This window comes from Ochotona curzoniae, unplaced genomic scaffold (genome assembly GCF_017591425.1).
Source record: "Ochotona curzoniae isolate NIBS_2020 unplaced genomic scaffold, NIBS_Ocur_1.0 contig_2599, whole genome shotgun sequence".
NCBI classification, from domain to species: Eukaryota; Metazoa; Chordata; class Mammalia; order Lagomorpha; family Ochotonidae; genus Ochotona; species Ochotona curzoniae.
The window spans coordinates 7,798,996-7,823,158 of NW_024465520.1; the positions used below are offsets into that span (position 1 = coordinate 7,798,996).

Here is a 24,163-nt window from a genome sequence, read left to right on the forward strand (position 1 = left end):
GGACAAGGACTTTTTAAAGAAATATTTATTAATTTTTTGGAAAGGTAGATTATAAACAGGAGAGACAAAGATCTTCCATATGAGAATTCACTGGAGCTAGGCTGAAGCCGGGAGCCAGAAACTTCTTCCAGGTCTTCCATGTAGGTGCATGTGCACAAGGCTTTGGGGCCGTCCTCTTCTGACTTCCCAGGGCACAAGCAGGGAGCTGGATGGGAAGTAGAGCAGCTGGGACATGGACCAGCACCCCTATGGGGTCTTGGCATTTGCAGAGAGAGGATTTGCCACTTGAACCATTTCCATGGCTCCAGCAAGGACATTGTAAACAAACGGACTAGGAGCCCATTGGAGACTAGAACCTGATAACACATGTCATTTACATCCAAGGCTCTGTAGAGGGATTTGGATTCAGTGCCTTTTTTATAATTGTGACTGTTGGGGACTTTGTGCTATTCCCACCCATGTGGGAGTCTTGGAGGAAATTCCTGGCTCCTGGCTTCAGATCGGCGTAGCACCAGCCGTTCCAGCCACTTGGGGAGTGAATCATCAGATGGAAGATCTTCCTTTCTCTCTCCTCCTCCTCTCTGTATATCTGACTTTCCAATAAAAATAAATAAATCTTAAAAAGAAACTAGCAAGAAAAAATAAATCCATGAGATATAGTTTCCACTGATCTTTGTTGGTGGAATGTGCTTCCTGTAGGCAACAAATGGATGGGTTTTGTTTAATCCAGTCTACTAATCTATGACATTTGATTCAAGAGGTTAAGCTGTTACATGCAGGGTTAATATGAATGGATGGTAATTTGGTCCTGTCATTTTAGCAGTGGGTTGCTCGTTGATTTAAGCAATGAGCTGTTCATTGATTTAGTCTTCTGTTATTTTACTGGGATGTTCTTCGCATTTGCCTTTGGTTTTGGTGGGCACTATTCCTTTTCTCTGTCAAGAGAACATTTTTGAGTATGATTTGTAGGGCAGGTTTGGAAGGGGCATATTCTTTTAACTTTACTGTGGAAAAATTTTATTTCGAAGACAAAGTAAAGTTTTGCTGGGCATGTTATCCTGTGCTGACAATTTTTGCTTTGAGAATCTGGAGTATGTTCTCTATTCTCTTCTTGCCTGTAGAGTTTCCTGTGAGAGATCTCCTGTGAGTTTAGTTGGCATTTCTTTCCCTTCTGATTTCAATGTATATATTTTTACTGCTTGGATGTTTTATGTCAGTCATTTCCCGGGCCTGGGTCCCGTCTTGGTAGGTGTCCAGGTGGATGTCTGTGAGTAAAGGCTTTTGGGTGCTAACCATGGAGTACTTTCGGAAACATTATCTGGCATTGCTTGGGGATTTCCCGTTTCTGTTCTAGCTGAGTGGTGGGACTCGCTTATAGCCCTATGTAAGTGTCACGTTCTTAACAAAACTCTAGTTTCCTTCCTTGTGAATGATTAAATTTGTCTGTATATTGCAGTTAAAAGTGATTTGGATGTACCTCGTAAACCTGTGATAAAATAGGGGGGTAAAAAGCCTTTACTGCTTTCGAAACTCCATGGCTTACTTTTTGACCTTTTTGCGTGGTTCATCTGCTTGATCCGCATCTCTCTCGGTCACTAGGTTGCCCCCAACGACGAGGCTGTGGTGACGCTGCTGTGTGAGTGGGCTGTGAGCTGCAAGCGCTCAGGCAAACACAGGGCCATGGCAGTGGCCAAACTCCTGGAGAAGAGGCAAGCCGAAATTGAGGCCGAGGTGGGTTCAGTGTGGCCGCTGCTTGTCCAGTGCATGCCGTGATTTCAAAGTGCTGCTGACAGGGCAAGGATACCTGCCACTTACTCTTCCTGTGGTCCTTTTGTCTTGGGGAGAAAATGGAGGCTGTATAATAAATCCACATAAGGCGGACAGCATCTTTGGGCATCTTGAGATAGATAACCACAAAGAATCTGTGTTCTGAACCAGATGAAAATGTGTCTTTTTAAAAGAAAAATTGGGGCCCAGCGCGATCGCGCAGTGGTTAAAGTCCTCGCCTTGCATGCTGGGATCCCATATGGGCGCCAGTTCTATCCTGGCAGCCCCGCTTCCCATCCAGCTCCCTGCCTGTGGCCCGGGAAAGCAGTCCAGGATGGCCCAAAGCTTTGGGACCCTGCACCCGCGTGGGAGACCCGGAAGAGGCTCCTGGCTTCGGACCGGCATAGCATCGGCCGTTGCGCTCACTTGTGGAGTGAATCATCGGATGGAAGATCTTCCTGTCTATCTCTCCTCTCTGTATATCCGCCTTTCCAATAAAAAAAAAATAATAATAATAAATCTTAAAAAAAAAATTGAACATTTGATGTAGAACCAAGAAACCTTATGAGGCTGAGTACACAAAGCACAAATACAGACACAGAAAGGTACACAATCTAGACCAACTATTAGGAGAATTAGTGAGTTTTGAAGTATTTTCAGTGGCAGTTAAGATTATGAGATTATTCATTCCAGTGTGTCGTCTTGGAGGTTACACTTTGGCTCCCGAGAGTTACTGAAATAGCAAAGGAAATCGGGGAGCAAAAAAAAAAAAAAACCCCAAAAAACAAAAACCAGAGCTGTTTCGTCAACGTTGGCTTTTACTGATGGGGAGAGTCTTTCTTGCCAAATGGTAGAGGGACAGCTGCAGAGAGCACCCGAGCTCTCCCCAGGCCCCCGTTTCCCTCCCCTGCATGAGCTCGGAGCTTCTCTGCCTCTGCCCTTTGCTTCCTGTCCTCCACCATGCACTGTTCAGCAGCCCCAGTGACCTGTCCCAGTGCACACAGCTCCCCTGGTCCCTTGTTGGGGCTCCTTTCCTGACCTACACAGGCCCACTTGGCCTGGCTCTGCTGACCTGCCCCTGCCCCACCCCGACCTCATCTTGCTTTTTGTGCCCCTATGTTATAAGTCCAACCATCTTGTCCCTTTAGCGACGCGAGGCCCTCTTTGATTCCACGCCCTGTTCGTCCTGTTCCTTCTGGCAGATCACTCTGCTGGCTCTTCTTTGACAGCTGTTTTGAGGTCTTTCCCAGTCAGGAGTGGCATTGCCCGTCCAGCTCCCGTGGTTAGCGTAGGTCGCCTCTGGAAGACCTTTCTTCACCACGTGATTGGAAGTGAAGGCACCCTGCCACCACCCAAGCACTATTTCTCACATGGCTGTTATACTTTCTTCAGAGTGATACATGCTAGTATTTCTTATTATTTGATGCCTCCCATCTCTTCACAATGTAAGCTTGAGAGCTGGACCTAGCCCATCCTGTACCCAGCACCCCAAGCAGCTCTTGGTCCTTAGGAGATGCTGGGAAGCTGTGAGCCACAGGAGTTGATCAACATGTGGCTGAGCATCTCTTGGCTTCCTGTGAAGCTGTTAGACAAAGTGGAGAGACATGCTTCTCCTTTTGTTCAGAAGGAAAAAAGAAATGAAAGGTCATTCTGAGGGAACTGGGGTTTAAAGAGCTGGTGTTTAAGTAGAAACAGTGGCTTTCTGCTGAACGTGCAAATGAGGAAAAGCCTTCCATTGCTCCTTTCTGCACCGTGTGGAGAGACAGGCTGTCCTTTGGTGATGTGCAGTGAGTAGCCTGCAGGGACTAAAGTTGAGTTTTCCAAACATTTCACATTGTTCATTTTCTGTTTTGTCCTTCCTGTATTCTGGAAAACATGTAAATATATGTAAACACACAGACATACAGAGCCCTTTCGAAAAAAGTTCACATGCAGATAGCTTGGCGATTTTAACAGACCTACAAGTATACTTGTCTAAAAATGTTTTCTTTCAGAGGTATTTAAGGCCATTTATTTCCATTAAGCGTTACCATTGGCAAAACTTCCTTTGCCAATAGTGTGTGGCTTGATGAAATAGTACTCTAAGATGCTAACCTTAATAATAATAATAGTGAAAGTGGGCAAAAGGAAAGAATACAGCAGAGGATACAAAGTGAGAGCTGAGAGCTCTTAAGCTGTTCCTTTGATTTTCTGGTGAGTTCTATCCTTAAGAATGTGGAAGTGAACAGGCTCTGTGGACAAACAGAATGTGTCTACGGGGAGAACTGTGGAGATTCTGCAGGTTCCAGGGGATCTTAGAGGTGAAGGATGGCAGAGGGAGGAAAGAATGTTCTTAGAGGATTGCATTAGCTTTCTCATTTGATGCCATACTTATTCCAGCACACACACATAACAACCTCCTAACAAAAGCACAGAGACCAGCAAGAATAAGATACTTCCTAGGTTACATACAGTCCAACATGAGTTATTTAAATATTGAGATAACTTCACTTTTTGGGCAGTTTTGCATAGGGACTGTAAGTGGTTTATTGCGTAATGTTTGTATATTTGATGTTGTGTTTGTGTTTCACATGGATAATGTTTTTAGGGATGTTCCTTGATACCATTTGAAGTGTTCTGTAATTTTCTTTATTACCTATTTACATTTACTTTTGTAAATTACAAAGAAGTGTAAAAACCTCAGCTTCACCTGTTTTAGTTGAGAAGTTAAATGCGAATAAAAAGCTAGCAAAATCAAGTTGCATAGCGACTATTTCTCCTGTGTAATTAACTTTGCTTTATTATTTCATCCTTAGAGATGTGGAGACTCTGAAGTCCTAGATGAAAAGGAATCCATTTCTTCAGCCTCTCTTGCTGGTTCTAGTTTGCCTGTTTTCCAGAATGTTCTCCTTAGGTTTTTGGATACACAGGCACCCTCGTTGTGTAAGTAAAGAAAGCTCTTTGCTTCTGCATCTTAAATAAGTGTTTATGAACCAAAAAAATTTTTTTTTGTCTGTATGTCGCCTAAGGTTCTTGTCACTGGCTATGATATGTGTTTTACTGAGCAAGATTTTTATTGGAGTATAATTTTTATTGGAGGCATTCAGGCTATTTTAGAATGTGTTGATGTTCAAAGATTCTAAAATTTCCAGATTTCAATAGTTTGAAAAGTAAGTCTTTTTACTCCTTTTCTTTTGGTATATTCGTCTCTCCTCTTAAAATCTTTTTGTGCCAAAATACAGTAGCTAAGATCTTCTGACCTTTATTTGTAAATTGTAACGTTCTCTTTCTGTGTGGTGGTCTAAATTTCCAATTTTCTGTGAAATAATTTCTGTAAGATGATTTCTAGTCACTGGTGTGAACTATGTAGGTTCGATTTTCTTTTTTCCTGTGAAAATGAAAAAAAAATTAATTTTAACTTTTATTTGGATTGGAGATAGAGACAGACAAGTTTGGGGTGAGGCCGGAACTAGGGACCAAGAGCTTAGCTGAGATTTCCCATGTGAGTGGCAAGGACCTTGTACTTGAACCATTACCTGCTGCCTCCCAGGACGTGTTTGTAGGGAGCTGGAGTCATAAACTTGGCTAGACTTGAAGCAGACACTCTGATATGGGGTGCAGGCATCGTAACCACTGCTCTAAATGCTTACCCCTATGTCTTCCACACGGTGAAATGCAGCCGAGAGGATCTTAGATGCAGATAGAATCACAGCAGTGTGATGAAAGATAAAAAGTGATGGGGGAGACCTTTGCAGAGAGCAGAGTTAAATGATCCACGACCTTACTGCCGGAGTCATTTGAGGAGGTCTGTGGGTGAGGGTGGGGGAAGGACAGGGTGTTTGATGTAGTTAGTTTTCTAGGCTGGCGATTACTTGGATGAGGGAGTGGGGAGTGCCGAGGAGACCCCAGTTGCTGAATGTATGGGTACAGAAGGGAGCAGTTCCCTCTGATGCTCTCCCCTGGGGAGATGCACATTTGCCTTCCCAGCCCCAGGACTCTCCGTTCTTCCAGGAAGACCTGCTCCTCCTATGCTGTCCCGATGGGGTGTTTCGTGCGCCGACTATGGCAGCAGAGTGCACCCTTCCTCCGGGTAGGGGCTGGGTCGCAGGGGGAGGTACAGGGAGCGAGAAGAAACTTGGAGCCTCCTGCTCACTGGATGGAGCTGTTGTCTCCATTTGGTTCTTGGGACTAGTACCAGAGATTGAACCTGACAGGCAAAGTACGAGAAATGCGTAAACTTATCCAACAGTACGTACAGAAAGTTTCCGAGTGCAGGTTCAGTGCAGCAGGTCACACAGTAAGTGACATGGGAGACAGGACTGCAACACTCCATCCTTTTAAAATTATTGGTTACATTGTATTATGAGATACAGTTCCATAGGTACTGGGATTCCCCCGTCCCTCCCCCCATGGTGGACTCCTCCACCCTGTTGTGAGACCTCAGTTCAAGATCAGTTGAGACACCTTCACCGCAAGCATATACCAAGCATAGAGTCCAGCCTCTTATTATCCAGATAAGTTCATCCGCTTCTTGGGGAGACCTTCCCTGGTCTGAAGGTATGGCTGAGTTAGAGGTGGCTTAGCCGGAGCCCCCCAGCCTCTGCATGGCGCTAAGGGACCAAACCCCCGGCCATCCTTGTGTTCTTTTTAATCCTATCTTCCCTGGATTTTCTCCATTTCATTGGCCAATCAAGTTGCAGTTTTGCTGTGAGGTTTCATTCGGAAAAAAGGGACACATCTATCCCAAAACACACAAATGTGCTTCAGGCATTAAAACAGCCACCAAATCTCTTACTAATAAAACTGGAAGACAGTAGTATCCCCATTTTCCTCTCCTTAACCTGAATTTTTCTTAGCTTACCACTTAATTGATCATTCGCCTTTCAATGAGCACTTTCCGGGAACTTGTTCTGTGTGTGAGTCGGACAATCCAAAGCCGCCACTCAGCTCTGCCCCAAGTGCTATTGCCTCAGTCAGTCTCCCAGGAAACTTGGAAAATGCCGTTGCCGTGCAGCCTCACTCAGCAGCTGCCTTCCCCATGGCACGGGGACGCCTGACCGAGCTTGTATCTCCACAGCCGATCCCAACAGTGAATGTGAAAAGGTGGAGTTTGTGAACCTGGTGCTGCTCTTCTGTGAGTTCATCCGCCACGACGTCTTCTCCCACGACGCGTATATGTGCACACTCATCTCGCGGGGAGACCTGTCCGTCAGCGCCTCCACCCGGCCACGGTCACCCGCGGGGGAAAATGTGGATGAACACTACACGAAGGACCATGATGTGAAAATGGAGGTAAGGCGCTTGGCGGGAGCGGTCTCACCTCCTCGCCCCAAAGCCCTGCTGGACAATCACTTCTCGGTTGATGATTTGGTGGTGGGCGGGAGATCCTGGCTGCAGAGCCAGTTGTATGGTTGCTTCTCGCAGAGAAAGCACACGTGCATTATAATTTATGATGTCTAGAATTTCCCATTGGCAACTATATGACTAGGACTGTGAAAGGATTTAATAGCCCGTGCAATTCCTCAGGGTTTGGGACTGCACCAGAATTCCTCATAAGGTTCATAGAAAGCGTATGGAAAGATGAGTTCATTTTGAGGCAAGATTTTTGAGGTCCACGTACAGTATTTTCATAACTTGAATTTTCCTTCAACTTCTTAAAGAATCCCTCATATGCTTCTAGTTTTGGTTTTTCTACCTTCCAGTTTTCCTTTAATATTGCATCGAAGGATGGCGTCTTTTGAGCCTATATTTCCAGCTAAGCGTGTATGCTCAGGAATTTTTCCCCTAGGGTGTCACCTGTCAGCTACCCTTTGGCATATGGCCCGTGTCAGGAAATACCCTCTTTCGTTTCAACTGATTCACCATTTAGTCTGTTTCTTAAACTGTGGCGGAGTTGTTCTCTTCACCAAAGCATTTTGTGCTGTGTGATTGCATCATTTCCTGCCAGATCCTGATTCCGTGGATTTTTTTTGTTAGGTGCTCAGTGAAATTCTCAAGTTAAAATAGCTGCAAGTAGTAACTAAAATATCAGACAATGGGGAGGGTTTGTGACAGTAAGAACACATACTGTTGAGATACTTTTTAATACCTGGCTGCACCTGTAATTTGAAAAAAGCCAGCATTTCAGAATTGTGAACTTAGATTCATCCTTTTTAGTCTGAAGATTTTTTATTTTCCAATTAGAGTATGCTTTTAAAAATATGTTACATATGAATACTTTTGCTTCTTAGTTTGTCCTCCACAGACACTAATAAACTCTTAATCCCTTCTGCATGCTTACATGCTCCTCAAACTTTTCCTTTTCTACTTAATATCAAAACATCCTTCCCCTTCCCGTCCCCCCACCCCCCAGGATATCATATACATTAAGCGTAAGTTTAGATTTTAGATGTTTTTTCCTGCTAAGACAGGCTGTTGAGCATCATGCGAGCCAACGGAGATGGTGGTAATGTGAAGCGGGGTTTTTCTGTGCTCTTCCTGACTTTCTCATCATGAAGGCAAGGAAGGCGACTCTTGCAAGCATTGCACGCTGTAAAGCTTGCTCTCGCTTTGGGCCTCGGTGGTGGGGAGAAAGACAAGGGGAGACGCAAGTGGCTAAAAATCTTGCCGTGGTGTTTCAGCTTGAGCTTCTTGCCTGCAGTTTGATTGTAACATGCTTTCTCTGGTGATTGCCAGGAACAGAGTATCATGGCGCACATGGGCCTTGACTCAGGAACCACTAACATTTTTGATGAAGTAGACAAGAATGACTTTAAAACTGACTTTGGTTCGGAATTTCCAGTAGGTTTCAAGCTTTGATTCTTTCTTAACTAACCCACCTACTGCCACCCCAACTTGTCTCCGTGCTTCTGTTGCTTGCCCCACGTCTATCCCAGAATGACTCGTGCTTTTGTGATGTAAATGTGACCCTACCATATTCCACCTTGAGGACGGTTGTCATGTCACATTATCATGTGGGTTGTCTTGGTTTGGGTCATCTTCAGTTGGGATTGCTTTGCTGCCTTTGTATATTGTAACACTGGCGGACAAGTTGACTGTCTTGGTTGACTGTCTGTTTCGTTCATTTTGAGATCATTATCCCAGGAGCATGTAAATCCACCTTCACAAGTACAGCCGTGCTCTTTTGCTGAAAGATGGCTCTCATGGTGTTGCACTTATTAGATATTCATTTTTCTACCTAATCTCTGGGTCATTAAAATGGATATTCTCATGAATGTCAGTGCACAGCTCTTCATCAGAACCATACTGCATGGGGTTCAGTCTAAGCCCTTTATGTCTGTCACTCATAGGTCTTGTTGATCAATGACTGTTATGTGTGTGCTTTCGTAGGAAATACAGCCCCTGAATAAGACTTATCTGTACGGCTGCTTATAATCCCCGGTCTCCTAGCAGCATAGATACGTTTCTTGTTGTGTAGAGCTTTCATTTCCCCATCTTCAAAAATAGGGGATGATGCTGCTAGACATTTCCCTGATGTGAATGTGAACTGTGTGGAAAGCAACAACGTTTCCTCGTGTTGCTTGCTTGGTGATTGAAAAGGTGTCAGTGTATGGGTGTCTTAGGTGTTCTGGGTTCTGCTGTGTATCACACTGTTTGATTCTGCTCTCTCTCATTTACAATCTCTAACGTTTGTTTTACATGACTTAGATCTTTTCTCCGATGCCTGGAGACACCTGTGAGAATGCTAACCCTTCCCTGGGCAGAAGAATGTCAGTTAACGGTGACAAGTTGGCGAAGAGGGAAAAACCGAGGGAATTAATCTTTCCATCTAATTATGACCTCCTGCGTCACCTGCAGTATGCAACACATTTTCCTATACCTCTGGTAAGTTCCTGCTCCAGTCATTTTATACCTGGATTACTTTAAGATGATTCACCTTTGAATGCCAGATTGCTCCGACACCTTCCTGACTCATATCTAGTGATACCAGGTAAGCTTTTGCATTTGCTGCTGCTTTTGTTGTATATCTGATCACACGGTGTACATAGCGAGGTAGTTTGAATTTTTGTTGTGGTCTCAGTGGCTGGATAGATTTAACCGAATTTGTTGTATTAGCGTTCTCTTATCAAGAGCGTTTGAGTTACTGTAGATGATGTTCAATGTGTTTTCCTATATCTGTTTGAAAGTCATTGGTACTTTTGGTATTACACAGATGAGTAAGAATTTTTGGGGCAACAGGAAGGATGAATAACCTAGGAGGGGGAACAGTGTATCAAATGACATGCACTGCTATAAATGCAGTGATGACTAAAAATCCATGCACTCATTGGAAGGTGGACAGTGGCCTTCCCGGCCCATCACATGTACAAAATGGAAGCTGTAAGGGGAAGGGGCTGTCTGGTTGCGAAAACAGGTGGATATTTTTGTAGAAAAGGATGTATGCCAGATGGATTTGGACCTGTTGAATTTAGGAACTGGATAACACATGGTGAATGCTTGGCTGGAAATTCAGTTTTGACTAATGGGCTGTAACTGTGCAATGCATTGCTCTTGAGAAGTGACTAAATGAAATGCTTGAGAATTCTGTCTTTGCTACTTTCCTGAAAATCTCAAATTATTCTCCAAAGGAAAAAAGTTCAAGGGGAAGGTAAGTGGAGGAAAAATGAAAAGGTGGTGTAGCTGCTGGTGGGTTTTCCCCTCTGTGTGGGAGAGGTGAGCCCCCCGCACACCTTTCTCTGTGAGCACCAGCTGATTTGTTCTGCTGTTCGCGTGACCTTGACGGGCAGCCGCTCGCTGGAGTTTCTCATTCCAAGGTCCATGCACTTACTTAGAAGAATGCTAGCATGACTTCCAGTAACCAAATCTGTCAGTGACATTACTTGAATGTGTAGCAATGAAACAACCCTTAAAAAACCAATGTTGTAGGATACAATTTTTTTTAATATCCTTCCGGCACCAGTTGCCCAAGAAGTGCCTCTTCCCACGAGGACGATTCAGAAGAAACCATTGGTAGGGGAAATAAACATAGACGCTAACTAACTAACGTTGACGTTGGAATGCTCTTGAGAGTCTAGTCCTATTCTTTACAAAATGGATAACATCTAAGTAGCATCTTGTGCGTGGAAGGACAACATAAGAATATGGTTAAAAATAGTTCTTAACGTTCCCCTGGATCTCATACGTGTGATTCTTGTGAGTGACAACCGAGAGAGAACTGTAAGTTAGAAAAGGGGTTCTATGTTGTGAATGGTATGTATGGTGATGCAAGCATAGTGTCTTGGCTCATGAATTACCTTGGGTTCATAGAATCCTGAAAGGGGCTTAAGCCTGGTGGTAGCCTGACGCTTAGAAAGTTGTTTGTCCCAAGTCACGTATGTGATGTTGCCCACGAGTTCCTGGCGTCACTGCCAACCAGCCAGAATGTGTTCAGCACTGACCATAAGCTCTGTGAGAAGCATTTTGTACATTTTTTCAATTATTTGCTCATTTCAAACTTAGAAAATGTGTTGGTGACGTTGTAAGTAAGAGTTTCCAGTTTTAGAAAAAAGCAGTCTTTAAATGTAGAAATGGCTTCAAATCAAAGTTGCTTCCCTGGCTTCCAGGAACAACGTTTTTTTTTTTTTAAAAAAAAGCTCATGGCTAATGTAAATATATTGGCAACTGTTTGTATACATGCCTTTGGCTAATAAAATTAAACACAAACACACGGACTGCTCCTGCTTACCCAAGTTTTTGCTGTCTTCTCCGTGGTAAATGTTTTATTTTTTGTCTTGTATTGCATCCTTTCCGAGTCCTTTGACCTGGTAGGGATTTGACCTAAGAGCTGTGACCTTGAGAACTGGAGTCAACCATACATTAAGTTAATGGTCTCACATGAGGTCAGCCTCATCTTTCTGGGTCTGCGTGACCATAGCCCACCTTGCCCATGCTGTATTCATATTACACTGTGGCTCTTGACTGGTGTTATTCTTCTGTGTGTTTGATATGAGTTTATTCATGCAAAATGATAGTTTCAGTTACCATAGTTGGATATTCGCTCACTCCCTCAAGCTATGGAACTAGGCACATCATGTCGTTATAACATAAAGAAGAAATCATGAGATTTACTATTAGGTAGAAAGTAACGCCATATGATACAGTTCTTTAATACCTTTCCGCCACTGCTTGCCCTGAATCCCAGAAGTGATTCTCAAGAAACCTGTGGGGAAATGAAAGCTTTTGCTAACATGACTTTGACAATGGCAATGGTCTACTTTAGTCCCTTCCAGGAAAGAAAGGAAAACCTGACAGATCCCTTGTGCGTTAGAGAAGAATGTAAGAACATACTTTAAAAAAAAATCTTCATTGGGCCCGGCGCGGTGGCGCAGTGGTTAAGGTCCTCGCCTTGCACGCCCGGAATCCCATATGGGCGCCAGTTCTAATCCCGGTAGCCCTGCTTCCCATCCAGCTCCCTGCTTGTGGCCCGGGAAAGCAGTCGAGGACAGCCCAAAGCCTTGGGACCCTGCACCCGCGTGGGAGACCCGGAAGAGGCTCCTGGCTTCTGATTGGCTCAGCTCCAGCAGTCGCAGCCGCTCAGGGAGTGAATCATTGGATGGAAGATCTTCCTCTCTGTATATCTGCCTTTCCAATAAAAATAAAATAAATCTTTCAAAAAATCTTTATTAATAACCTGCAAGTAGAATATAAGCATATATAATGATAGTTTGGAAAATTTATGGAAAATCGTAATTAAAAGACAACAATTTTGGTGCAAATTTTTTCAAATCCAGGCATGATTTTTCATAATGCATACTTTCCATGAACTTTTGATTAAAAAAAAAAAAAAAAGAAACCACAATTTATTTGAAAGGCAGAGCAACGGAGAGAGGGAGAAGGAGAGAAATCGCCCACATGCTGGCTCATACTCCCAGTGTCTGGGAAGGCAGGATACAGGAACTGTACCCTGCTCTCCCTGATGGGTGAGAGGAGCCCAAGCCTTGGCCGTTTTTCCGCTTCCTTCCCAGGCCCCCCAGCAAGGAGCTGGATTGGAAGTGGAGCAGCCAGTATGCGAATCCGCACTCCAATAGGGAATGCTGGCCTTGCTAGTGGTGGTTTAGCGTGTTATTCCACAATACCAGCTCCTTTCCTGAACTGAGGAATATATTAAATATACATATATTAAAAATTGACCATAGATTTCCAGACCTCTGTATAAATAAATGTTTTATTATGTTATTAAATATTAAAAATTGGAGATGTCTTAAATGATTTAAAAATGGATGAGACATAGGTAGCTTCATTCATCTGGCTTTTTTTTTTTTTAATTTAAGTGATATAAAGACCTTTAAAGTTATGTTGCTCAAGGATTTGCTTGTTACCTACATGGAGATTATTTTGCATTTTTTGCGATCAACATCGTTTCTAGACATTTACATGAATACATCATAAATACTGCTGAGTCTATATCATACACCTGTATTGGGTTTCAAGGTTCTCGCCGAGTTGGGAGTTGGACGTTGATCCTGTGAGACTCCAGGGGTTTGTAGCAGTATGAGGGCTAAGTTGTATCAGTCACTGTCAGTAGAGTACTAGCTTAGCTTGCATTTCTGCATTTACCGGTCAGTCTACATTTGCTAGTTGTCTGCGTTTTATTTCTTATTGAGGTTCATTCTTTCAACAACTGCATTTAACTGTGGACCAGGACGGTTGGAAGTGGCAGTCCGTGAACTCCAGCCGCTCATACTCCGTCACCACAGCCGGCTTTGTCTTCAGGACACAAGTTCTTGGTCTCCTTCAGGGAGGTGAAAGTCGCGGTGACTTTCAAGCGGAATGCTTTTGAGAGATGATAGTACAGGATGGGATCAAAGCACAGGTTTGACACAGCCAGGAGCAGGGTGGCCTCTTTTGCTTTGAAGAGAGAGATCCTGGTTGTACAGTCTGATATAAATTCTGTCTGGCTGAGGGTATAGGGGATTCGGACAATGTGGTAAGGAACAAAGCAGGTGATGTACCCTGCAGTCACCAACAGTATGTTAATGAGAGCTCTTTTCACCTGTGGGTAATTTTCATTATCTTTGTTTCGGTAGAGTTGTTGAACTACAAGACAGTTAGAGATCAAAATGATGGTTGAGAAATTCAAAAATATTGCTACACATAGGAAGTTGGTGAGCACATGCCAGTTTCTTCCAAACTCCTGTTTAAAATCCATACAACCCACTTGGGACCTTTCCTTGATGTCCTTGATGGGGATGAGCATGTTTGGCACCATAATAAGAAGGACCATAAGCCACACCACGGCCGATATCATTTTGGCAAATCCAGGTTCTTGTATTCGGTAGATCCTGGAGCTGTGTATTAACTGAAGACAGCGATCCATGCTGACGAAGGCTAGGAAGATAATGGACAGGTACATGTTGATGTAGATGAGGCAGGCTGTTACCTGGCAGTGGAATATCCTCAGCTTCCAGGGGGCCACGCCCAGGTCGACCACTATCTTCACTGGTAATGCCAGCGTGAGCAGGAAATCGGCCGTCAGCAAGTTAATCAAGTAGATGCTCACACACCTGTGGTTTGTTTTTTTCTGCATGAAAGCCCAGGCTGCAAAGCAACTCCCAATAATCCCAACAAGGAAAACCAAATAAAAAAAGTACGTGAATGGCTCCTGATCTCTGTAAACTGGGCAGAAGTATGAACTGTTACTCATCTTGTGGAATCCTCGGGACGACTCTCCAGGAGAAAGCCCAAAGAATCTGGAAGACAGAAAAGAGGGGTGGGCAGTGGGGAGGAGACATTAGCAATTAAAACCACAAAGTCTTTTCTCCATAAAAGCATTTGCATTCCAAGTAACATTGCCTTTCTGCTTCTTGGGTAAAATTTGGTTGGTGAATTTTTCCAACTGTGACCTTGGGAAAATCTTGAGATTCGGGGCAGGGACAGCTGGGGTTTCCGTTGTTTGATATTTGCTGCTTTCAGGAAGTCCCTGGTAGTAGTTTCCTAGGGAGGAATATTGTTTCCTAGGGAGGAATATTGGTGCCTTTGCGTCCTGGTAGCTCTTCTGCTAACATTTTGGTTGGAAGTTTGCTCAGGAGATAAGTGAGTTGAGATTCTGAGAAGTGGTGAGAGGAAGCGAGGGTTGTGGTTGAGGCAGAAAGGCTCTCAATGAAGCCTTCTGTTTTTAAATAACTGATGGTTCCTCAAGCTAGAGAATGTGGGGGAATGCGGAGGAAGGGGATGACAAAACAGTGCTGTGAAATTTAAAGCAGAATCTTAAAAAAGTAGGCCTTTTGCCTTGTGGCCATTTGCTCAAGCAAATGGAAGATGCCTCTTTCTGTGTCTCCCTCCCTTTCTGTCTGTTTCTCTGTCTCTAACTCTTTCAAGGAAAATGAATACATTTTAAAAGTAGGCCTTTTGTGGTTTAACATATTATAATATTTTAGGAACCAAAATTTCATTTCATTAGGAAAAACAGTTGCAGGATCAGACTCTAATCTCGAAGTGATATTCTCAGCCTCTGCTTTGCTCCACCTTTTTGATAGTACAGTGGTCACGGCACCGTCCCTCCCAGCCACCGTGTACTCATCATAGTGCAGTGGCCATGGCGCTGTCCATCCCAGCCACCGTGGCATGTGAGTACTCAAGAGGTGGGCAGTCCAGCGTGTGCTGTCAACACAATATATTTTAGATTGGATTTTGAAGATTTTAGCATGAAATATTAGAGAGTATAATTCATGTGAATTATACAATTTTATGCCAATGGCACAAAAATTAGGAAAATACTTTTTCTCCTGCTGCCTTTTGATATGAGCCCTCGTTTTGAACATTCAATATCTTAAAAAGATTATTTTTTTGCATTTTGGTGGGAGAAACCTGACCTACAACTTTAAAGAAGGTATCAGTAAATAAAATAGCTGATTTAGATGGTGGCTGATAATGAATACCTAATCAGCCTTTTTTTGAAAGCTTCCTTAGAAGCAAAACAAAACAAAACAAACAAAGTTTTTTCTAAGCCTTAATTGTCCCAATTGTTTACAGTGCTGTTATGTTCATCTTGGAATAAAAGTGAATATGCAAATGGATGAAAGAGATCTGTTATAAAACTTCTCCAATGAATGTGTTGCTTAAAGGGCACAAGTCCTTCCCCTTTTTCCATTTGGAGTCGATGAATTATTCTGTTCTGTACCAATCCCACAAAAATCTCTTGCTTATGCTGTGCTGAGTACTTCACTTGCATTTACTTAACCCTTCATCATCCTTGAGAGAAGGCTGTTGTTACCATCAGTGAGAACTGAAGCATAGCAGGTTAAGAGCCCAAGGTGATACGGCTCGTTTGTTAGAGATAGAATTCCAACACGGTTGGATCCCCGAAACCATGTCCAAACTCCCTCAAGCACTGTCTTCCTGATAATGATGATAGTGATGGTGATAAAACTGGTAATGACAGCAGCCTGTCTTGAATAAGGGTTTACTATGTATGTTTTGTTCAAGTGACATACTTACTATTGCTAACTACTGTGAAATTTAGTACTTTCCTGTATTTTTCTTAAATTTTTAATTTGTTTTATCATACCTTTCCATAGCCTTGGGGTTTTCCTTTATTTGATGTTTCACTTTAATATGTGTATACACATACACACACACAGGCAATTACATATATATATGTAAATGCTTATAGGTATAAACTAAGCCTGGCTCCAGTCCTATACATTGTATCTGATTTTCAACACTCCCTTTGAGATTCTTGCTGCCACCCCCGCTGTATTTAGTTCTCTCTAGATTGATAGGATCTTGGTTGTTCCGTGACCAGTTGCTTCCTGCCTTGTGCAACTGCATGTGATGAAATGTTGAAATCACAGGACTGGAAGGGTACACTGAACCTTGACTGGTGCCGTTGAGCTCAACCCTGAGATGGGTCAGGACGAGTGAGCCGTGGCGCTGGAGTGTTGCTCAGGGGTTTCAGCTTGCAATTAGCAGGATTAGGATCATCGCTGATCATTTTCTAAGCTGCATGCCTCATTCTTGTCTGTGCTCCACTCCTGCTGTCCCTGGAAGTTCTTCCACGATTCACTGATTGCCTTATGATCAGTTTTGATAAGTAAATACTGCTTATTTGTGTCTCAGAGTTTTAAATTCACCTTTATTCTCTGTTTTAGTTGGGGTATTTGGCTGAGATGCTGCCTTGGACACCTGGTGTCCCATGTTGGACTTAGTGAGTTCGAGCCCTGGATATGCCCTTAATTTCAGTTTGCTATTCATGACACCCTAGGAAACAGCAGTTGGCAGCACAAAGTGCTTTGGCCCCTGTAACACACCAGGCTCGGACCCTGGTTGACTTCTAGGCTACTGGCCTTGGAGAGTGGACTGGCAAGTAAAAGACATCTCTCTTGTTCTCACTATCATTTGGCTTTTCAAAATGAACGACCACCACCACTTCTGCCCCCTTCAAACTACTGTATATTGATCACATCCCTACCTTTGCTTAACAGAAGGTGCTTAGATTTTAACTCATGCACTTTTATTTCAAATACTGCATATTAGTAATAATAACATGATAATATGTTCTTAAGGATCCCCTGTTGCTAACACTTCAGTTTCCTGGTAACGCACACCCTGAGAAGCAGTGATGCCAGAATGGTTGAATTCCTGCAGCCTAGCTCTGACTTCCAGGCTCTTGTCTTTTTCCCTGGGTGGAGACTATTATGGGCGTTTGGACAGTGAAATCAGCAAACTGTTAATCTCTCTAATAATTTACTATATAAACAATAAATTAATAAAAGAAATGATTTGATAAACAGTTTTTGTAATGATGAACTTCTCTCTAGATTACCATGAAAAACATGCGTTTGAAACGTTTGTTATATTCATTACCAGTTAAATTATACTATAACATCCTGCATTCTTTATCACAAATATGAGAAACAGGTGCTCAAGAAATATTTTGTGATTAGTGGACAGTGGAAACTTGAGGGCCTCTGGCAACACCAGAAACATTTTTAGGGTACATCTCAGTTCCAGTAGAGATCCCACTGCTCAGAAAATCAAAGGACTCAAAGAGTTTTCTAAAGATTTAACAAGGACATTTTTCTTGAAATTCCTGTTGTGGTGTTTATAGAGGAATGCCATTCTGATGTTTATAGAGGAATGCCATTCGATGGCTTGCTCTCCACTGAGAAGACTGGCGAGTGAAGGCTAACTGTAACAGAGTTGAGTTAGTGAATACTTAAGCCCTTCTTGTTACAGAGTCTAGTATGAGTCAAGCTGCCTTTCCGAGACAGATGCGTGGAATCAGCAGAAGCCAGGATGTCTTCAGAGGTCAGATCAGTCATCGGTACCCTCTCATACAGCAACTTAATTACTTCTCGACTCTTTTAGTGCCTTAAACAGTACAAATCAGCAATTTTCCATGCAGGGAAAAGCATTTGAGTATAAGAAGGATAGAGACTTACCTGGGAGCGTCCTGCCAGAGCCTCGGCAGACCTGCTGCGCTGTCTCCAGAGAAGCAGGAGCCACTAGCTTAGCCCCAGCAGTGGCAGGCCCACTGCAGAGCTGCTGGCTGTACTAAAAATTTCCTTTCCTTTTTATGTGGTTTTAAAATGTTGCATGTTGACGTAGATGAAACTGTGGCTTGCAACTAGTTGAGCTATATCAAAGACTCCTGAAGAAGGTTTTTTTTTTTTTTTTTAAATTTTGTTCTTTTAAAAAATTTACCTTTACTTTCCCAAGCAAGAAAGATTTGCTGGCATATCTTACAGAAACAATTTTAGTTTGATCATTGCTTTACCCTCTCTACCACCCCCCTCCACTAAAAAAAAAAAAAAAAAAAAAAAACCCTTGCCCTAGATATGTTCTGTGTGATAATAATTAAGAGTTTTCAGCATTCATTCCTACACTTAGTCTTAGCCTAAAGGCCAAGAAGCAATGGAACTCGTTCCTAAAAGGGATTGATTTAAAACATGTAAGATGTTTAAGTTAAATATCACCCTAATATACATAGTGGCACTCATCAGCAAATCAGGTTTTAGATAAATGGTGGTGTGCTTTGGATGCCTGCTGGGATGCTTCTTATAAGCAAAAAGCAGTCAGTAGCGGGCTTAGCAGCTTTATCTCTCTCTCTCTTTTTGTAGAAAAATTTGGAACTAGAAATATCAGAGGAACAGCATTCTGCAGAGATAACTGCTCATATTTTTTGTGCATCTGTTAAATGTTTTTCTGTGCTTATGTACACACTGTTGAAAATGTTGTGATATTGGGCATATTGTTTGCCAATACATTCTTTGTTCCATTCAACAATATGTTGTATCTGTTTCACAAGTTATGAGTCTAGACTTACGATTTGACCCAAAAAGCTTGGAGAATTGGGTCAGCTATTGATCAGTAATAGATTATATGGCAAGGGGCCCTGCAGTGTGCGTTTAGCTTATTTGCCTAGATGCTCATTCAGTCTGTGGGTTAGTGAATGGTAGCCGAGTAGCTGAAAGAGCCTGACAGGGTGGAGAACTGAACAGAAGTCTCTGAAGGAGGCATATTTGCCACACTGGCAGCTGCCTTTGAAGGCTGCCTTTCCAAGACAAGCCTCTTCAGAAGGCAGTGTGAGCTCTTGTCCTATGCATGTTTTCAGGAGTGTTAAAAATTTTCCCATCTTGATTCTGTAAGTTCACAGCTGTTGTCCAGCAAAATTGGGTCTGGCTTTGTTTTCTCGTTCTAATAGTGGTTAGGTTTCCAGATCATAAGAAAAATAAAAAACTCGATCTAAATGAAACTTAAAAATGAATCTGTTTGTGTTAGCTTTGTGAAAGAAAGATGTTTCAGAATAAAGATTTTTGAGACAAGCTGGACACAACCATTGATATGGCCAATTGGTTTCAGCTAAACTGACATCCTCCAATATTTAAGCAATGGTTATTATTGCCAAATTTAAAAGTTTTGAAAGAGTCTGTTTTCATTTGGAAGAGTTTTAGGGAGGGAAAGCAAGAGAGCGATTGAGATTTTCCGTCTGCTGGTTCATTCTCCAGATGGCCGCAGTGGCTAGCACTGAGTCAGGCCAAAGCCAGGAGCCCAGAGCTTCTTCCAGATCTTCTCTGTGGGTGCAAGGTTCCAAGGCCTTGGACTGTCTTCTTCTGCTTTCCCAGGCTGTAAGAAGGGAGCTTGATTGGAAGTGGAGATGCCAGGACATGAATTATTGCCCAAATGGGATGCCAGCGATGCAGAGAGAAGTCTGCAGTGCCACTGTGCTGGCCTCATTATGAGGGGGAAAAAAGCATATATATATATATACACACACATATGTGTGTACATGTGTATTTCATTAAAATTGCAAGTTCACTTATAAATGTGATTCAAACTTGATGTGTTTTTGTTATGAATACTAACTTTCATAAAATTGTGAGGAAGGGTTGCATGTTTTAAGATATTTGGGCTTGCCTGTTGGTCGCTCAGGAACGCACCTATTTACAGTCTAATTGGAGTTTACATTTATGAGGCTAGAGAGGAGTGAGAATTGGATCTGAATTGGTGCTAAAGTAAGTGGTGAATGGTTTCAATGTGGTTAAAGATGTTTGATAGGTTTTTTTTTTTTGATAGGCACAATTTAGATGCTAACTTTTCTATTTTAGTTTAGGCTATTCTCAACATTGAACGATAAAAGAAACTATTCTTAAAAATCAGTTAAGAGCTTGTTTTTGTGTCTGGGTTGGCAAATGTGAAAGAACTGAAGTGCCCTAGTTCTGAGTATGGTGTTTTCCTGGTGTTGCGAGGGCCGCTGTTTTAATAGTGAAACTGCATCATACTCTGAGCTTAGACAAACCCAGCATTATGTGTCAGTTTATTTATAGTGGAAATACATTTTTTTTTCTTGCTATTTCTGTTAGGTTTTTTTTTTTTTTCTTACGTGAGTTCCATTTGAATTTCCAGAAGTCGTTTCTGTCTGCTTCACAGAGGGCAAGTGGTTTTCATGGTGTGTTTTGTTGCTGTTTCAGGAAGTATGTGTCATCACTAACCTTGTTTTTCAGAAACCCAAGTTGGAAGAAGTGAGATAAACTTGCCTTTCTATTATCTTGGTCATGGGAATTCTTGTTCTGTAAGAAATGATATCTTACATGGATAGTTGTTGAATATAAAATGAGTTTTATTGAGAAAGGAAATTTCCATATGCTGGTTCCCTTCTTAAATGGCCCTAAATGGCTGGGGCTGCCTAAAGCCACGAGCCAGGAGCTGCTTCGTGGATGACAGGGGCTCTAGCACAGGAGCTGTCTTCCAGAGCCTTTCCAGATATGTTAGTCGGGAGCAGGATGGGAACTGCACAGGGCAAACATTGACACTGTGATGTAGGATGCTGCTGTCACCAGCAGGGGCACAGCCCTGCTGAGCCTGCAGCACGCACACATGTGAGTTCCAAGATGATGTTGTTTCAGCACTTCATGTCTGCATCAGTTGGAGATGACTTGAAGATGGAGGGTTTTGTTGTGCATCCTTGGAGTGTGAGTCTGGGTGAAGCAGTGCCTGAATGCTGACCTTTTTGCTGTCTGCCTTTGCATTGATTTCACAATGTTGTTAGGTCAATGTACATTTCTTGTTCCTTTCACCCTGGAGGTGTGACTGTGCTGCTCCATCCAACTTGTGAAATAGCCCGTGGTGGGGGAAATCCCAAGCACGAGTCTTTCAAGGTTCTCCAGCTTCTTGTTAGTCACTTGAACTCGTGCTCTTTCCTCCGTAAGGGGTTGTGGTTTGTTTCCCAGGAAGCTGCATTGAACCCATTTTTTCAGAACCTAAAACATTTTTACAAATTGGGGTTACTTTCCAGGAACGTGTAGCTTGGAGAATTTCTCACTGCATGAGATTTTCCTTATGTGATTAAGTATTTATGGAAAATTCTAACAGGAACTATTTATGGATTGTATCCATAATCCATCCCAGACCATACTTTGTTGCTGTTTGAGATCATGATGTGGAAGTGGTGCTGAGGAACCCTGAGAACTTGCCACGATGTGTAGTTTACACTGTCTGGTTAGACTTGGGAATGTGAGGTCCCCAGGAGCATTGTCTTCTTGGTCGAGGTGGGACAGAGAAGTGCTTTTTTGCTGGTGCTCAGTTCTGACCCAGAAGACCAGAGCAGGCAAAGTATGCTTGCAAACTGACTGACAGGCTGGGGACTGGGGAAAGTGGAGCAGGATTCTCATGAAGATAAGGCGAAGACCTAACCTTTGATGTTCCCAAAGGTTTGAAGAGAGCCCATGATTACATAAGGACAGGAATGGTCCAATATGCTCTATTTGGTAAATCTAGCAGCTTTAGAGTCCTTTGGGTTAGAGGAAGATATAAATGTCATCCAGACAAATGATTGTAGTGGTTTTTAGATGAGAGACGTGGATGAGCTGGCATTGCTTGAGAAGGGATGGGGTCCTGGCAAGCACTGCAGTGTGCAGAATCAGCATACTACAGCATGTGTGTTGAAGCAGACCAAACACAGATCTTAACCCTGAGCAGACTCAGGTTGGCAGAGAGACAGGTGAATTTGGTTTATTGGCTTACTATAAAGTTTTTAGTGCTATGTTTTTATTTGATAGATTTATTTATTTATTTATTTGGAATGCAAAGTTACAGAGAGAATGAGGGGACAGAGGTAGAAACAGAGATCTTCATCCATTGGTTCACTCCCCAAAAGGCTATAATGATGACTAGGGTTGGCCAGGCTGAAGGCAGGCACACAGAATGCCATCTGGGACTCCCTCTGTGGTGGCAAGTGCCCAAGCACTTAAAGCATTTTTAGCTGCTTTCCCAGGTGTACCAGCAGGAGCTAGATCGGAAGTGGAATAGCCAGTGCTGGAAGTGGTACTCGTGAGACACCAGTGTCATAAACCGCATAGTGGTGACCTCTTTCTCCTTGTAATTCCTCTTCCTTTGGGCATTCAGTATTGCTCAGCAAAAGATCTATCATCAGCCAGGACTTTGTGAATGTACTTTCTGAATAATAAAGGAAGCTGTTATTATTTCTGCATAAGAAATTCGGTTCATTAAAAAATATATCATTTGTCTTTATTTTTGTCTAATTACTTATATAGCATCAGCCAGATAAAATATACTTGGCCATGGTCTATTTTTTTTTCATTTTTTACTATATTTTTGACAATCTTTACATAATTAGGGTAAAAAAGTTCAAGGGCTATAGGAAAGTGGGTAAGACTATTATTTCCATATTGTTTCCTTCATGTATCCGAGGTAAAGGGGGATATTGAGGGAGAAGCCCCACCCAGTTTCCTACCCACCCCAGGTCCCGGATGTGGGGCATGCTCTGAGATACTTGTACAAGTAGTTTCGATAGTTTACCAGTTATGAATCGCTGCCAATCTCGCCACTCCAAGCATGAGGAGGTCGTTGAAGAATCCACTGATTGACGTAGTCCATCATAGAGTCTCCATTTGCCCAGTATTTTGCTGCCAACATATAGCTGAGATGGTTGATTGGCTTGTTCTGCCCCCTGTTTTTTCTTGGTTAGGGTTCTGAGACCGGCAGTTTGATTGGGGAGATCCCCAAAGAAACTTTGTCTGAGGTGTTCTCAGACCAGATTCTTGTATGTACTAGCAAGTACTGGGCCCAGCACAGTCTGTCACCCTGATCAGCTGGTGGTTGCAATTGCTGGGTTGGTTCTGTTTTCAGCCCTGACTTCCACTGGAACTAATGGGTGTTGCCCTCCAGGCTGGTTCTGCCCAACACATACTCGGCCCTCGCATAAAACAGTGGAAGCTGCAGCCTAGTCAGAGCGACCTGCAATAACTCCCACCAGGCCCGTCCCCCACCCTGGTTTGCCAGTATGTGTAGCAGACTGGTCCAGTCTGTCCCACATCCCATTTGGCTCTCATACATGTTGATGGGTGTTGAAGCTTAGATCCACCTAACCAGCTCAACTATCTAGCCCTCACGGATGTTGTTGAGTGCCTCTCTGTCTAGCCACCCCAGCAATTGTCCTAGTTTTCGAGCCCTCCCGTGGTAGTGGTAACCCAAAAGGGAGGAGCCCACTATTTCCCTCCCAGGTCTCTCTCACTCCTGGATTATGCACTCTCCAGGTGATTCTGGGGTTTGACTTGACAGAATTAGCCACCAGTGCCAGCTTCTGCCAGCTGATGCTGCAGCTAAGCCCAAACAACCCTCCCTCACTCAAATTTTGTTTGTACCAGTAGGAATAATCAGCCCAGCCGGGCTTTTCCCTGATCTAGTCCACATGAGGTGCACAGGTGTTCTAGCCCTGCTTAGTTTGGTCTGCTCCCATCCCAGCTCATGCCAAATGTTTGCCAGTGGGTAACTTTCCATGGCCTGTTCTGGGCTGTTTCCTATCATGCTTCTCGTGCTTACTTGCAGGGTCTGTGTCCTGCTAGAGGAGTTGCCCAGGCTCCTCCATCAGAACCCCTCCCGGTGCCAGATTTTGCGCATACCAGAGGGTCCATGAGCCAGCCTTACTCAGTTCACCTCCTGTCCTAGCAGGAACAGTGGCTTTTCCTGACTGGCCTTC

The 24,163-nt window shown here is 43.2% G+C and overlaps 2 protein-coding genes across 2 annotated transcripts in view; one reads left to right on the forward strand and one right to left on the reverse strand.

Annotated features, from left to right (window-relative positions):
• The window catches only part of MED12L (mediator complex subunit 12L), a 302,774-nt gene that overhangs the window by 93,522 nt on the left and 185,089 nt on the right, over nucleotides 1-24,163 (forward strand). The window contains exons 11-15 of the mRNA XM_040974792.1: nucleotides 1,600-1,731; nucleotides 4,563-4,689; nucleotides 6,824-7,038; nucleotides 8,422-8,526; nucleotides 9,394-9,570. Of these exons, the coding sequence (XP_040830726.1) occupies nucleotides 1,600-1,731; nucleotides 4,563-4,689; nucleotides 6,824-7,038; nucleotides 8,422-8,526; nucleotides 9,394-9,570 (756 nt within the window). The remainder of the gene's footprint in view (nucleotides 1-1,599; nucleotides 1,732-4,562; nucleotides 4,690-6,823; nucleotides 7,039-8,421; nucleotides 8,527-9,393; nucleotides 9,571-24,163) is intronic.
• Nucleotides 12,957-18,232, reverse strand: GPR171 (G protein-coupled receptor 171). Its single transcript, XM_040974800.1, has 2 exons — nucleotides 18,108-18,232; nucleotides 12,957-14,414 (listed from the first exon to the last, which is right to left on the reverse strand). Exon 2 carries the CDS (start codon nucleotides 14,366-14,368, stop codon nucleotides 13,403-13,405), a length of 966 nt encoding a protein of 321 aa, XP_040830734.1. The 5' UTR covers nucleotides 14,369-14,414; nucleotides 18,108-18,232; the 3' UTR covers nucleotides 12,957-13,402.

Excerpts from the sequence above, each read along its gene's own strand:
- GPR171 (XM_040974800.1), bottom strand. The coding sequence starts at position 14,368 with ATGAGTAACAGTTCATACTTCTGCCCAGTTTACAGAGATCAGGAGCCA.